The sequence below is a fragment of the Leptopilina heterotoma genome, unplaced genomic scaffold (assembly GCF_015476425.1).
Source record: "Leptopilina heterotoma isolate Lh14 unplaced genomic scaffold, ASM1547642v1 Lhet_15, whole genome shotgun sequence".
In the NCBI taxonomy this organism is placed as follows: domain Eukaryota; kingdom Metazoa; phylum Arthropoda; class Insecta; order Hymenoptera; family Figitidae; genus Leptopilina; species Leptopilina heterotoma.
This window is the reverse complement of record NW_025110867.1, coordinates 3,394,038-3,410,739: the sequence shown is the minus strand read 5'-3', so window position 1 is coordinate 3,410,739 and position 16,702 is coordinate 3,394,038. Positions and strand designations below refer to the sequence as shown.

General features: G+C 39.7%; 3 protein-coding genes across 7 annotated transcripts in view; 2 read left to right on the top strand and 1 right to left on the bottom strand.

Annotated features, from left to right (window-relative positions):
• LOC122498397 (potassium voltage-gated channel subfamily KQT member 1-like) overlaps positions 1–16,702 on the bottom strand; it is a 168,779-nt gene that overhangs the window by 57,553 nt on the left and 94,524 nt on the right. For all 5 annotated transcript variants that reach the window (XM_043606102.1, XM_043606098.1, XM_043606101.1 and 2 more), the window contains exon 4: positions 14,275–14,401. In XM_043606102.1, the coding sequence (XP_043462037.1) occupies positions 14,275–14,401 (127 nt within the window). The remainder of the gene's footprint in view (positions 1–14,274; positions 14,402–16,702) is intronic.
• LOC122498398 (period circadian protein homolog 1-like) lies at positions 1,927–3,862 on the top strand. Its single transcript, XM_043606103.1, has 2 exons — positions 1,927–2,049; positions 2,742–3,862. Exons 1-2 carry the CDS (start codon positions 2,047–2,049, stop codon positions 3,504–3,506), a joined length of 768 nt encoding a protein of 255 aa, XP_043462038.1. The 5' UTR covers positions 1,927–2,046; the 3' UTR covers positions 3,507–3,862.
• LOC122498399 (period circadian protein homolog 1-like) lies at positions 10,513–12,363 on the top strand. The gene is made up of 2 exons (XM_043606105.1): positions 10,513–10,635; positions 11,328–12,363. Exons 1-2 carry the CDS (start codon positions 10,633–10,635, stop codon positions 12,090–12,092), a joined length of 768 nt encoding a protein of 255 aa, XP_043462040.1. The 5' UTR covers positions 10,513–10,632; the 3' UTR covers positions 12,093–12,363.

Sequence of the window (16,702 nt, the reverse complement as noted above, 5' to 3'; positions counted from 1 at the left end):
AGAGAGAAGGTAAATGCCTCAAAGATTACTTCAAAATCAAAACAAACGTGTTGTTGTCTATCTATTGTTTGAAAACCCTTTTCAAGAATAGTTTTATGATAACAAATTGAAAAAATTTATTAATTTTTGAATGAATCACATCAGTTTCGTTCATTGACTCAGATGAAAAGCATTTTAAAATATGAAGCAAAAAATAAAATGTTTGAGTAAAAAATTAGTAGGAAATTAATTTAAATAAATTAAAAGTGCTAACCTATTAAAAACCATTACAGAAAGTGATTAAAAACCAGTTTTTGTTTAAAAATTTTATGACAGAATGAATTCAGCAAGTAAATGAAAATTGTAAATAGAAATTAAAAAAATTAATTTTTAAAAAATTGGAAAAGAACTATAGTGATTAGAAAAGTGTTTTAGTGATTGAAAAACTGTTGTTTTGGTCAAAAAGTGTTATATAATATTAAAAGTGATTGAAAAATGAATAGACAAAAATATAAAAATGTTTTAAAATGACTAAAATAATGTTAAAATAAAAAAAATTGTGGATAGAAATAAATGAAGTTTCATTTTTAAAAAATTGTAAAAGAATATTAGTGATTGGAAAAGTATTGATACCGTCACTGGTGGAAGTAACAAGGGCGCATAAGAATAGAGAAACACAGAATTTTCGTAAAGAAAATCGGGTGCTTCTTATTCTAACATGCAGCCCTGTCTTTGGCCGAGCCATTGGCCACGCGCTTTCCTTGCATTTTCCTCCATTTTTTCCTCACGCGCCTCCCTTTCACTTTCGTCCCTTTCACTACGTTCGTCGCTTTCCCTCATTCGCTGGCGGGCTGCCAAGCGTACGGCCCAATTTCTTCCTTCCCCGCGCCGCCTACGCTTTCCCGTCTACCACTCACTTGCTTTCCACTACCACCGGCGCGTCAGGCCCTTTGCTTCGCCTGCCACTTTCTCTCAGTTCCTAATACCCTGGTGTTTTTCCGCGCCTATTTTCAATTTATTTTTTATAAATTATGGATGTTCGCGAGTCACACTATACGTTATATTTTTATATATTAAATCAGGAACATATATAGATATAGGAGGAATCTAATATTTTAATAGTTTAAGTTATTCAACATACGTGGTATTATATATTCTTACGAGGGTATAATAATTACTACGTAAGTATAAGAATAATTTTAACCTATTTTATAAATATTAAATTATCACTTTAGTATTAAGAACTTCGTTTTGTTATTATTTTTAATTGTTAATTAAGTTTTAGAATTAATTAGAATAGGGATGTGTGAGAATCTTTGAAGATAGAGGGAAACTCGCGAGGAGACGCGCGACTTTACCTCTGGCTCAAGCGAAACGCGTGAACCGTACGCGCATTTCGCGGAGTCAAAGATAAGAAGCGCAAGCGCAAACTGACCCTCTCTCTTAAGAAATTTCTCCCACTTTACGTTTTGGAAAAGTCGCGGATGATAAAAGCTGATGCACTGGACCAAAACGTCAGTTCTATCCTGAGCTCACCTAGAGGTTGGTCTTCCTCCTCCGCTCAACTTAACCACTACCTTCTGAAATTGTACTTAGAATAAATTGCGAGTTTCGGACTTAGAATAAATCGCCGAGTTTATACTTATAAAATTTTCAAGGAAAATTGAACTTAGAAAAATTTCGAAGAAAATTGGACTTAGAAAATTTTCAAAGAAATTTGGACTTAGAAAATTTTCGAAGAAAATTGGACTTAGAAAATTTTCAAAGAAATTTGGACTTAGAAAATTTTCGAGGAAAATTGGACTTAGAAAATTTTTCAAAGAAATTTGGACTTAGAAAATTTTCGAAGAAATTTGGACTTAGAAAATTTTCCAGGAAAATTGAACTTAGAAAATTTTTCGAAGAGATTGAACTTAGAAAATTTTCAAAGAAATTTTAAACTTAGAGAATTTTTGCGGATCTCCACCCTCAGGGAGTTACCGTAGTGAACCGACCATTGTATCACCATTCGTTTAATAAATCGAAACGAACACAAGCTGTTGTCATCTTTATTCATAATACCTTCCAATGGTGAGTACATACTTCTCTCAATAAGTTCATTACTTCTACCGCCTCCCGAGTTGGTTTCCTCTCGGTCACGTTACACTTACACGGAGTCAAGCTGGTTTCCTCTTGACGTCCCTCACACTCTTGAATTGAGCTGGTTTCCTCTCAAGAAGAGTAACATTAAAATCGAGTTGGTTACCTCTCGATTATAACACACCGAGTTGGTTTCCTCTCGGTCACGTCACACTTACGCGGTGTCAAGCTGGTTTCCTCTTGACATCCACATTCTAAATTTGAGTTGGTTTCCTCTCAAATTGAGTACATTAAAATCGAGTTGGTTTCCTCTCGATTATAACACACCGAGTTGGTTTCCTCTCGGTCGCATCACACTTACGCGGTGTCAAGCTGGTTTCCTCTTGACATCCACATTCTAAATTTGAGTTGGTTTCCTCTCAAATTGAGTAACAGCTATAATCGAGCTGGTTTCCTCTCGATTATTACCTACACTGTCCGAGTTGGTTTCCTCTCGGACCCATCTCACACATTTTTTGGATCAAGTTGGTTCCCTCTTGACGTTAGACTGAAACCCATATTCGAGTTGGTTTCCTCTCGATATGAGTAACCGCTAACATCGAGTTGGTTTCCTCTCGATGTCACCTCCACTCACTGAGTCTGGTTCTTAAGCAACCACACTCATCCGTTTTTTTTTGTCCCAGGGTAAGAAGCGGTCCTTACGACGAGTGGCCCAAGACTGGGCTGAACGAGGTTTGCATTTCGACGAGTGCCCTTCCGCGCCAATCGAGGAAGTGCAGCTACAAGTAGGAGACGAGTGGCTTTACCGACAATATTGTCTCAGACGAAATAGGCCTGCCCCTTGGGACGCACCACCTCTCCCGTTGCCACTGCCACGTTTCGGTATCGCAACCGTCAACGTCACCGTCCGTCGAGGTGAGCCTGAAGCTGTCTACGCTCCTATCGCCGCTGCCGCCGCCCCAGCTCCAGTAGTTGAAGTTCCGGAAGTAAGAGAACCAGCACGACTTCCTCGTCCCGAAGTTTCGAACTTCGCTTCACGGGAGAACTGGTACTATTTCGACTACGTGTCCTCAAACCGACCCAAGCCACGGGCCGTAGTCAGGCCTACCATCAGCCAACCGCCACAGCCGTCGCTGGTCCCGACGAAGGAGTCAGCTGTCGCACCGGAAGACGTTAAAGTCCACGAGGGCGAAGGATCGTTCAGTCCCATTGTAGACAGTCCACCTCGATCACCTCCAACCCCAGAGGTACGTCTGCAAGAGAAGAGCCCATCTGAAGCTGAATTGGTAATTGAGGAGGACGTCTTGAATCTCGAAACGTCACCCCTCAGCGGCGGTCCTTACTCCCCTGAAGGAACGCCTGAGGCCACGCGACTGCGACCTACATTTTCTAAGTTGCCGTTAGCGAAACGACGAAAAATTGTCTGCGATTTATTAACTTTATTTTAACATTCACACACTCACACTTATCACCCAAAGATCACACAACAGTATTTGACAGACCACTTGTATTATTAGTACGTAAGAAAGTATGAATAAATTATACATTGTCTTCCTCTAATTCACTGTGTTGTCAATGTCTTAACGTGGAACGTGGTTGGTTTCCTCCTCGTTCTAATATCCCCACCCACATTACAATTTTACTTCACTTTTCCGAGGTTGCGAGTCTCTCTCTCTCGCGCTCCTCGTTTTCTCGTATAGATAGTTAGTTGTCTGTTGGTCCAGTCACTTCCACCACAAGTGACCGGTATCAAATTGGCGCCCAACGTGGGGCACATAAATTGTTTCGACACTTTAGGTTCTGATGGATATCAGAACGGATCCAACACCCTAATGTCTCCAACTCCAAACCGAGCTAGTCACCCTTCTTCTCCGTCCCATTCAACCGAGAGAAATTTGCGAGATTTACCCAGTCGAAGAGCAAATAGACTGTTCCACACACCGCCTACCATTAAGCGCACTCCGCCACCTAATCGCGAGTCAGGAACTAGTCTAAATAAACAAACCTCTCTGCTCACCGGTTTAAGCAACCTCACTTCCATCGACCTTCCACGTTTTGAGCCTCCACTTAGTGAGACCGCAGAGACCCAATCACCTTTGACGTCCTCTGACTCTTCAGAAACATTAACTTCTGATATTGCAAATAGAGAAAATAACAAATCTCCTGCAATTAATATCTCGGCTACTACTACTTCCGGGAACATTACAAAAGACCCGGTGGCGCCCAACATTAATTCAAATCCTACGATCCCCACAATGGACATAAACACTAATTCGGATGGTCCCTCAGGATTCTTAAGGGGGGAAGGAGGAGGAGCCTCAAATGACCTTATAGGCTCCTTAGTTGTCTCTGCTCCTGCTGGGTCTGACACCTCAGGCTCTGGCTCAGGCTCGACCTCTGCAGTATCTGCACCGACCTTCCCGTTAGCAATGCCATCTAATCTGTCATTCGATGATTGGTTGGGATTGATTAGAGCTTTCCAATCACCAGCCCCTCCTTTCCCTGAATTTAACGGCAACGACTATGAAGACCCTCAGAAATTTCTTCTCAACTGTGAGAAGTATTTCTGCTCAGCACGCACGGACTCTGACCAACAAACCCAACTTGTTAATAAAGGACTAAAGGGGGACGCCCAGAAATGGTGGTCGGTATACAAAGATTTATCGCTACCCTGGGAAGATTTCAAGGAACTGTTTCTTAAAAAGTACACAGGTACCACCGCGATCATGAGACTTCAAGCCTCACTTTACTCTCAGAAACAAGGAGATAGAGAACCCGTTGCTGTTTTCCTGCAACATAAATATATGTTGGCAAAGCGACTCCACGTTCAGCTAACCGCCGCTGATTTGACCACACTATTGCTCGAGTCTATAAAACCGACTCTTAGGCGGTTAGTACGCCCAACAAATCCGCAATCATTTGCTGAACTGCTAGAAGCATCGACTAAGGCCGAGCAAGACGAGGCTGACTGTGCTCCTCGCAAACCAGTTCCGACCAAAGAAGAACCCCAACGACGCCCAGCGCAAGAGACTTCAAATTCAAGGCCTCAGCAAGCTCCAGCCTGTCGCTTTTGCCCAGAATACCATCTCCACCGGGACTGTCCAGTCCTTCAGGCGCGTCGCAATCAAGCACCTCCGGAAAACTGGCGAGCGTCGGCGGCTGCAACCTCGAATACGGCCGTCGAAACTCCATCCCAATCTTAAGTGCGATCTACTCGCTCTCGCAAGAGTTACCTCGGACCCGAGTGCGTATCAGTAATCGAGAAATCGTGGCCGAAATAGACTCTTGCGCTTCCCATAACTTTGTGAGGTTAGCAGTCCTAACAGCTCACGAACGTTCCGTCCTTAAACCTGGTCCCTCTCATGCTAAGCTAGCTGCAAATGGAACCTCCGTCAAGTTACACGGGTCCATCACACTTTCCCCTCTCATCGGTAGCCAAAGCTATCCAGGTACCTTCCTCGCATGTAGTGAACTGCGTGCTGATCTTGTTTTGGGCAGAGCTTGGCTTAAGGACCATGAGGTCCAACATGATCACCGAGCTGATTGTCTATATCTGGGAAAGAAGAGTAGACAACAAGTGTATTTAACACCCTTACCTGCATCGCTTACTGGACCTATAGAACCCCTAGAATTCGACTTATCTGCCCTTCCGTCCCAATATAAAGATAAAATAGAACACATTCTTAAAACATACGAGTCGATTTTTTATAAAGGGGGACCGTTGCGCCAAACTTTAGCAGCTTGTCATGAAATAAGAATACGCAACCCGCAGCCATTTCGCGCCGCACCCCGTCGGTATTCAATAGAAAAGAAGAGGTTTATCGATTCTGAGACCCGAGAAATGCTCGCACAGAACGTCATAGAACCAACCACCCAGGATTTTAGCTCCGCCATAGTAGTTGTGGACAAACCTGGAGGAGGGTACCGCCTCTGTATTGACTACCGCCCAGTAAACGACCAAACTGAAGACGCTCCTCAGTGCCTACCCAGAATCCATGAAATCCTAAAAATTATAGGAACAGCCAAGATTTTTTCCACTTTAGACTTTAAAAGTGGATACTGGCAAATACCTATGTCTCCCGAGTCTAAAAAATTCACAGCTTTTTCCACGCCCGACGGAGGACAGTACCAATTCCGAGTAATGCCTTTCGGCTTAAAGAACGCACCTGGCACATTCCAGAACCTTATGAGAAAGGTACTTGCCTCCTACTGGGGTGATTTTTGCGTTGCTTACCTAGACGATATTATCGTCTATTCAGACTCGTGGGATCAACACATTCGACACCTCGCATTGGTGTTGGAAAGGATTATGACCTTTGGTCTTATTTGTACCCCGGCCAAATGTCGCTTTGGTCAAAACAACCTGCCATATTTAGGTCACGTAGTTACCTCCGAGGGCAACGAGGCTCAATCACGCCATATTGACGCCATTCAAAATGCCTCACCTCCGCGAACTAGAAAACAATTAGCTTCTTTTCTGGGAACCTGCAATTGGCTGATGGAGTACGTGCCCCGCTACGCTAACCTAACAGCCCCTCTCACCGATCTACTGTCTGTTAAAAAAATTTTCAAATGGACCCAAACCCATCAAGAAGCTTTCGAAACTATTAAGGAAGTCTTCAAACAACCCCAGGTATTGAGTCGACCGGATCCGAACCTGACTTTTATCCTACAAGTGGAAACTAGTGACATTGGAATGGGAGCCGTCCTTTTCCAGGAACCTCAAGCAAGAGAGAGGAAAGTGATCTCTTATTCCAGCGCGAAATTTAGCCCTGTAGAAACGCGATACCCACCTGACGAGCAAAGTTGTTTGACAATTGTGTGGGCATTTAAGAAGTATCGCCCCTACTTAGAAGATCGGCCTTTTATCTTACGAACTGACATAAAGTCTCTCTCTTGGCTTAATCAGGTTAAAAACACGAGAGCCAAATTAACCCGTTGGCACATTCTCCTTGAAGAATTCAACTTTACTGTTGAACATACGCCGAAGGCAGACCGATCGTTGCCCAGAGCACTCGCAATTAATCCCGACCCTCTAGAAAGAATTCCATGCGAGGCCGACCTGGAAAGAATAGAATGTCCGGTAAAAAGCATATCCGGAATAACTGAAGAAACCACGCCAGTCATCAACGCCATCTACGGAACGACTCTTCAAGAAGAAATTGTGGAACTTCAACAATCGGACCCGACTATCAGCCGTCAAATGAACGAATGGATCGGTTACGAAAACAACGGAACCACTACAGAACGAGAGAGAGCGTTCCACGAAGGAAACTACTTGGATGAAAGCGGTTTTTGGAAATATTCGCCTAGTAACAACCGCTGGCAACTACGAGTTCCAGAAACCTTGAAGCAACGAGTGTTATGGGAATATCATGACGTCCCGCTAGCGGGACATCCAGGAGCCGAAGAAACTACCCGCAGCATCCAAGAGCACTTTTTCTGGGCGGGTGTAGGTCGAGATGTTCGACGTTACGTCGCCAAATGTCATTTATGCCTCTGTTCCAAACCAATTCATCGTCGGATTAATATTGGACAGAAACCCCGTAAACCTAAGATTGCGTGGGAAACCGTAGCCTTGGACCTTATGGGTCCTTATCCCTTATCTATTAAGGGCAATCGTTTTATACTCGTTGTCACCGACCTTTTTTCGAGATGGGTAGAAGCATTCCCTATACGCAACTCTCATGCTTCGACCATCGTCAGAATTTTGGAACAAGAAGTTTTCTCCCGTTTTGGTTATCCAAACCAAATTCTAAGCGATAACGGCCCTCAGTTTCGTAGCAAACTGTGGACCGAGATGGGTGAGAAGTGGGCTTGTACGTTGTGGACAACACCAGAATACCATCCACAAGCGAATCCCACCGAACGCCGGAATCAAGAAATAAAGAAAGGCCTGCGTCTTCGTCTACACGATGGAAACCAACGAATTTGGGATCAGCAACTCCCCAAATTACTATTTGGACTTCGCCGCAGGAGGAACGCCGCCACTGGTTTTACTCCTGCTTACCTAACTTTTGGTCGTGAGATTCGTCGTCCAGGAGAATGGCAGTTACGTCCAGTCGTAGAGAACGAAAGAATCTTATCAGCTGCTCAGCGCGAGGCACAAGTGTCTAGAAATCAGGCCCAGTATCAAAAGCGATATGCAGGGCCAATCATGGAATCACCGTTCAAGGTAGGAGATTTAGTGTATGCCAAAAATACACGGCCCTCTAACGCCGCTGAACGTTACAACGCTAAATTAGCACCCTCTAGAACTGGACCTTACCCTGTGATTAGGATTATATCACCGGGTGTTCTCTGGATCCAAAAGGAAGAGGGACCCCACAAAATGTATGCAGCGGAATTAATTTTAGCTCCACCTTCCAATGATCAACAACCTCAACATGAAATCGCTGAAATACCCGAAATACAGCCTTCGACAAGATCAACTACTACTGAAGGGAAGCCTTTAGAGTCAAGTGAAATGACTGACGGTCCTGACGGATCGTTACACAATGTGGCTGAACAAGCTCAAGTTATTATCACTCTCGACTCACAAGCAGCCCATGAACCTAATTCTTCAACTTCAAGTTCTCGGCCCACGCTTACGCCGCAACTTAAGAATCTAACTATTTCTGCTCCAATCGACGCGACAGAAGTTAGGATGGAATTAGGACGCAGCAGCTGCGGTCACTCGGATGAGTCGACCCAAATACCAACCATGGTAGATCATTCTTCTTTATGTAGACAACCAAGGCGCCATCAACCATCTGAAGATGCAGTCACAAACGTGACAACTACAACGCTATCTGTGGCTGGACAAGCCCAAAGCACTATCGCTCTTTTGGATGTCGATGCTCCAACAGAAGAACTTCAAGATGTCGGCGGCGGACGCTACCCACGTCGGAAGAGGAACCCGGTTACATACCGTGATGCGCGTCCTTACGCGCGATGTAGATAAATATGTCCTCTACTTAGGATAAAAATAGAGTCATGTCCTGAATAAGGAAAACACTCTACCTCTAAACACTTAGTGATAACTCTCGAACATCCTTTGACCGTTAAATAGAATAAAAATATATATATATACATATGCATAACCTTTAATAAATGAAAAAAACTCGCGTCGCAATGCCTTCCCAAAGGGGGGATTGATACCGTCACTGGTGGAAGTAACAAGGGCGCATAAGAATAGAGAAACACAGAATTTTCGTAAAGAAAATCGGGTGCTTCTTATTCTAACATGCAGCCCTGTCTTTGGCCGAGCCATTGGCCACGCGCTTTCCTTGCATTTTCCTCCATTTTTTCCTCACGCGCCTCCCTTTCACTTTCGTCCCTTTCACTACGTTCGTCGCTTTCCCTCATTCGCTGGCGGGCTGCCAAGCGTACGGCCCAATTTCTTCCTTCCCCGCGCCGCCTACGCTTTCCCGTCTACCACTCACTTGCTTTCCACTACCACCGGCGCGTCAGGCCCTTTGCTTCGCCTGCCACTTTCTCTCAGTTCCTAATACCCTGGTGTTTTTCCGCGCCTATTTTCAATTTATTTTTTATAAATTATGGATGTTCGCGAGTCACACTATACGTTATATTTTTATATATTAAATCAGGAACATATATAGATATAGGAGGAATCTAATATTTTAATAGTTTAAGTTATTCAACATACGTGGTATTATATATTCTTACGAGGGTATAATAATTACTACGTAAGTATAAGAATAATTTTAACCTATTTTATAAATATTAAATTATCACTTTAGTATTAAGAACTTCGTTTTGTTATTATTTTTAATTGTTAATTAAGTTTTAGAATTAATTAGAATAGGGATGTGTGAGAATCTTTGAAGATAGAGGGAAACTCGCGAGGAGACGCGCGACTTTACCTCTGGCTCAAGCGAAACGCGTGAACCGTACGCGCATTTCGCGGAGTCAAAGATAAGAAGCGCAAGCGCAAACTGACCCTCTCTCTTAAGAAATTTCTCCCACTTTACGTTTTGGAAAAGTCGCGGATGATAAAAGCTGATGCACTGGACCAAAACGTCAGTTCTATCCTGAGCTCACCTAGAGGTTGGTCTTCCTCCTCCGCTCAACTTAACCACTACCTTCTGAAATTGTACTTAGAATAAATTGCGAGTTTCGGACTTAGAATAAATCGCCGAGTTTATACTTATAAAATTTTCAAGGAAAATTGAACTTAGAAAAATTTCGAAGAAAATTGGACTTAGAAAATTTTCAAAGAAATTTGGACTTAGAAAATTTTCGAAGAAAATTGGACTTAGAAAATTTTCAAAGAAATTTGGACTTAGAAAATTTTCGAGGAAAATTGGACTTAGAAAATTTTTCAAAGAAATTTGGACTTAGAAAATTTTCGAAGAAATTTGGACTTAGAAAATTTTCCAGGAAAATTGAACTTAGAAAATTTTTCGAAGAGATTGAACTTAGAAAATTTTCAAAGAAATTTTAAACTTAGAGAATTTTTGCGGATCTCCACCCTCAGGGAGTTACCGTAGTGAACCGACCATTGTATCACCATTCGTTTAATAAATCGAAACGAACACAAGCTGTTGTCATCTTTATTCATAATACCTTCCAATGGTGAGTACATACTTCTCTCAATAAGTTCATTACTTCTACCGCCTCCCGAGTTGGTTTCCTCTCGGTCACGTTACACTTACACGGAGTCAAGCTGGTTTCCTCTTGACGTCCCTCACACTCTTGAATTGAGCTGGTTTCCTCTCAAGAAGAGTAACATTAAAATCGAGTTGGTTACCTCTCGATTATAACACACCGAGTTGGTTTCCTCTCGGTCACGTCACACTTACGCGGTGTCAAGCTGGTTTCCTCTTGACATCCACATTCTAAATTTGAGTTGGTTTCCTCTCAAATTGAGTACATTAAAATCGAGTTGGTTTCCTCTCGATTATAACACACCGAGTTGGTTTCCTCTCGGTCGCATCACACTTACGCGGTGTCAAGCTGGTTTCCTCTTGACATCCACATTCTAAATTTGAGTTGGTTTCCTCTCAAATTGAGTAACAGCTATAATCGAGCTGGTTTCCTCTCGATTATTACCTACACTGTCCGAGTTGGTTTCCTCTCGGACCCATCTCACACATTTTTTGGATCAAGTTGGTTCCCTCTTGACGTTAGACTGAAACCCATATTCGAGTTGGTTTCCTCTCGATATGAGTAACCGCTAACATCGAGTTGGTTTCCTCTCGATGTCACCTCCACTCACTGAGTCTGGTTCTTAAGCAACCACACTCATCCGTTTTTTTTTGTCCCAGGGTAAGAAGCGGTCCTTACGACGAGTGGCCCAAGACTGGGCTGAACGAGGTTTGCATTTCGACGAGTGCCCTTCCGCGCCAATCGAGGAAGTGCAGCTACAAGTAGGAGACGAGTGGCTTTACCGACAATATTGTCTCAGACGAAATAGGCCTGCCCCTTGGGACGCACCACCTCTCCCGTTGCCACTGCCACGTTTCGGTATCGCAACCGTCAACGTCACCGTCCGTCGAGGTGAGCCTGAAGCTGTCTACGCTCCTATCGCCGCTGCCGCCGCCCCAGCTCCAGTAGTTGAAGTTCCGGAAGTAAGAGAACCAGCACGACTTCCTCGTCCCGAAGTTTCGAACTTCGCTTCACGGGAGAACTGGTACTATTTCGACTACGTGTCCTCAAACCGACCCAAGCCACGGGCCGTAGTCAGGCCTACCATCAGCCAACCGCCACAGCCGTCGCTGGTCCCGACGAAGGAGTCAGCTGTCGCACCGGAAGACGTTAAAGTCCACGAGGGCGAAGGATCGTTCAGTCCCATTGTAGACAGTCCACCTCGATCACCTCCAACCCCAGAGGTACGTCTGCAAGAGAAGAGCCCATCTGAAGCTGAATTGGTAATTGAGGAGGACGTCTTGAATCTCGAAACGTCACCCCTCAGCGGCGGTCCTTACTCCCCTGAAGGAACGCCTGAGGCCACGCGACTGCGACCTACATTTTCTAAGTTGCCGTTAGCGAAACGACGAAAAATTGTCTGCGATTTATTAACTTTATTTTAACATTCACACACTCACACTTATCACCCAAAGATCACACAACAGTATTTGACAGACCACTTGTATTATTAGTACGTAAGAAAGTATGAATAAATTATACATTGTCTTCCTCTAATTCACTGTGTTGTCAATGTCTTAACGTGGAACGTGGTTGGTTTCCTCCTCGTTCTAATATCCCCACCCACATTACAATTTTACTTCACTTTTCCGAGGTTGCGAGTCTCTCTCTCTCGCGCTCCTCGTTTTCTCGTATAGATAGTTAGTTGTCTGTTGGTCCAGTCACTTCCACCACAAGTGACCGGTATCAGTATTTTAGTGATTGAAAAATTTTTTTAATGGTAAAAAATGTTATAATATTAAAAGTGATTAAATAATTAATAATTAAGTGAAAATTGTTAACAAAAATATAAAAAATCATTTTTCAAGTTTAAAAAATTAAAAATTTGTGTTAAAGTGAAAAAAACTGTTGTTGTGTTTAAAAAGTTTTGTAACATATACTTGGTAGTTCAGTGAAAATTACAAATGAAAATAAATCAATTGTTTCATGTTTATAAAAATTGTAAGAGTTGTAGTGATTAAAAAAGTGTTTTAGTGATTGAAAAATTGTTGTATTCGTAAAAAAAGTAAATTAAAAAATTAATAATTAAGTGACAATTTTTTGAATAGAAATAAAAGTGAATAAAAATAAAACAATTGTTTCATGTTTATAAAAATTGTAAGAGTCGTTGTGATCAGCTAAAATGGAATAAATATTTGGAAAATACAAAGCATAAAAATGGAATGAATATAATGGAAATTAGATGTGTGAAAAAATAAATAATATAAGGGAAACGAATTGAAAATTGCGAATAGCCAATCGACTTTAATAAAATTAGGACATTCACATCAAATGGGCAAAAATAGCTTTCATTTAACTAAAAATTTCGTTCTGTAATATTAATAGAACTCGTTGTAAGTTAAAATTTAAATTAATTTCATTCTTTATAGTAAGTGAAAAATATTTCCCTTTTCGATAGAATTTCTATATTTTCAACAATATTATGTACAATAGTTATTACAGTTATTCGCGTGCAATTTTTAATTTCCGTTTTGAAGTCAATACTTTCCCCAGCAATAAAACTTGGAATGATATATTGAATTGAACTTACAATTTCAATGTATATAGTTTGGGCAATTTTCATTGAAAATCTATATATATATATATACGTAGCATTAAAGTTCCGCTGAAGATACTGAAGTGTCGATCGTAAAAGTAGAAAAATAAATATCGAACGGTATACTCGTATCGTTTTTTATCGTTAAATAAATATTAAGTTGCTTGAAGCGCACGAGTGTTTTATACAATGGTAGGATTTGTCGTTACGGGTCATAACGATAAAAAGAAGACTTCGTTTTTCTGTCTAGAAAGGACAAATTTTTTCTTTTTTTTATTTCTTTTAGAAAAAGAGCAGTGTATGCAAAAAAAAGAAAACTCGGAAATGTAGTGAAATATCCTGTTCCATTGGGAATTTCACAAATCGGAGAAAAGTAGTTCCGTTTCAGAGACTGTTTTACACTGCCCATGAGTTTTCTCTCGCCTTCGGAAAACTAAAGATAAGCATCTCATAAAATCCCTTGTGAAATCAAATCCTTAAAGAAAAGCGTTTTACTGTATTTTGATCCCTCGATACCTCATTCGAGTCACGATGCACAAAAAATTCGTTGTTTGAAAATTAGCTCTTTTATATTTTTTTCTAACAAACATAAACTTGTAGAAATATATATTTATTATTCCATATTCAGAAATTAATAATAATAATAATATCCAAATTTGTTATCAATTAAAATTGTATTAATTCATTTTAGCAAGTAAATAATTTTCTTGTTTGCTTTTTCGAACAAAAACCATCATCCTGGACTTTCAAATATTTGACAGCAGAATTTAATTACCAGGGAATTAAATATTTTAAATTTCGTTAATATTTCAAAAATCTATCAGCTTCATGTTCAGGATGAAAAACTTTTATAAATGTTTTAAATTGCGGAAGAGTTTTGTTTATTAAAACTTTTAATTAACGTTTTATAGTTTAAATAGAAAATTATTTCCACATTGGTTGTACTTTTCTAAAAGATATTTTTTAGCTTTCGTGCAATTTTTTTCTAAAGCTTTATTTATTATTATTATATGCTTTAAAATATCACTCACCTATAATACATATCGGTTTTCTTATAAACCTCAGTCGCCCGCAGCATCCCATATATTTCGATCGGCAACCAGCGCTCCATAGTCGTACCAAATACTCGACTCCAAAAAATACCACTAAACATATTTCCTGAAATAAAAAGATTTTCTTCTTCATTATAAAAGAAAAAATTGAAAAAGTTTTTAGAAAATATTTTATAAAATATTTTATAATTTTTCTTCTGTTCTTACTAACTGACTAAAAAAAATGTTGCGTATAAAATTGTATTTTGAGCGGAAAATTAAAATTTTCTAGTTATTTTTTTAAACATGTAAAAATATAATGTCATTTTTCGTCGGAGAAAAAATTCAAAATGTCAGATTATTGCATTTTAAGTTTTATGTAATTTTTTTCATGTTTCAACACGTGTTAATACTGCAGTCAGTGATGAATTTTACATAAAAAAAACTTTTCTCATAAAAACTTGTGATATAAATTACGTTATAAATCGCGTGTTTCTGTGGATTGCGTGTTGTCGCGTAAAATAGTTTTACTTGTTTCACACAAATTTTTTTTTAACTGATGAATTTAATTTGTCCTACCCGCCTGACTGAAGTTCGCGTTGATAAAATTTTCCAAATGTAATAAAAAAAGGGAGTTTATTAAATGTTAAAATCGTCGACACAAAGTGCCAGTAATGGGCAATAAAAGCTTAAGTTTATTTCAACTGAACTGACGTTATTAAAAGCTCATGTCATGAATGCGAAATTATTATTATATTCGCTTGCATGGAGAAGTTTTCATCACTTTCAATTTCCTTATTAGAGATAATTTTTTAAAATATTATTTTTTAGAAAAATTAAAAAATTTTCTAGGAACAAAATTTTAGGTCCAAAATAATACATATATATAAATAACAGTAATGTACGATAACAAAAAGAGAATTTTTTTTAGTTAGAGAGTAATAGTCAATTATAGTTGAAACATTAATTTGCAACGTCACGAAAGTAATTTTTTTCAGGACAAGAAAAATATGTTGTCACGTTAAACGGGAGTGCACAAATGATTTTATCCAAGTTAAGAAATTGATCGTCCTGGCGTTTGACAGTCGACAATTAATCTTCCTCTTGTTATGGAAGTTGACTCTATTTCCTTCTCGACTATAATAGGTACCATATCATTGGTATTTCTTACACTTCCAGAAGTTTCCTATTCTCAACCCGACACCCCTCAATCAATACCACAAATAGCGGACCATTTAAGAACACGGGAGCCAAGCGAAGCATGGAGAACGGGATGAAAGGGTGGAAGATCTTAAATCTTAACTTAATATTGCAATTGAAGAAATTGTTTCATTTCACAGATGACTGGGAATATATATATTTGAAGAAATAGAAATTACAGGAAAAATATTATTTTTATTATGAAAAAGAAATGACGATTCAACAAAAATACTTTAAGAGTATTAAATTTAATGATGAATAATAATACAAAGACGAAACGATTACAAAATTAGAACCATCTTGTCGGATGAAAATTAAAAATTCTAATTTTTAAAATTAAATGCTTAATAGCAGAAAAAAAAATTACACAATCCTTTAACCCAGTAATGAATTCAAAGTTATTTTTCATCTAACTCGTAATCAAACAAGGAAAAATGTAAATTTCCCTGTTTTTAGATTGTGGGTCGTCAGAACATTATTCTGAAGTCATGAGTTGTTATCCCCTCCTCAAAGGTTCTTTCTCTTTTTGTATAAATATAGTGCAGGAAGACAAGTTGAATAGGGAATGATAATGTATTTAAGGATCGCGTGTAAGTGAACTTAAGAAAAATTGTCTGTTCATTATGCTAAGAGGCGGAAAGGGAAAGAAACTTGGGACATGAAAGAACGGTGGATGGAGCATAAGGAAAGAGTGAGAGTGCGAGTAGGGAAAAAAAGGAGGAAATGTGGAGAGATATACCAGTCGTTTTGAAGGGCCATTAAGCTTCAAGTTTCTCAACAGTGAAATCGACCTTCGCGACATTAGAAGCCAAAACCTCCCTTCAAGTTTCAAGCTTCATTATTGTATAAGGGTAGCTTACTATGGTTAAAGCATGTCTCGCTAAGTGTCAACATGTGTTGAGAGTTAATTCCAAAAAACAAATATCGAAAAATTAGTTCTATTCCTCACCCCCCTTAGATCTCTAAAGCTGTTCAATATCCCTTAATCCTCTTGAACACTGTTCAATTATAGAATATTTTATTGAAAACAGTATTTACTTGTTTGCTTCCCTTGTTTATGAACGAGACTTTAATTTTGTTTTCACTAATAAAATTCTTATATTCTTTATGTAGACAATAAATTTTTTCTGACAAATTTATTTCTTTCAACAAAAGAAAGTACCTTAAAGATATTTACTGTAGAATCACCTTAACAGCGCTGTGATTGGATCTTGCATAAAGGTCGAAA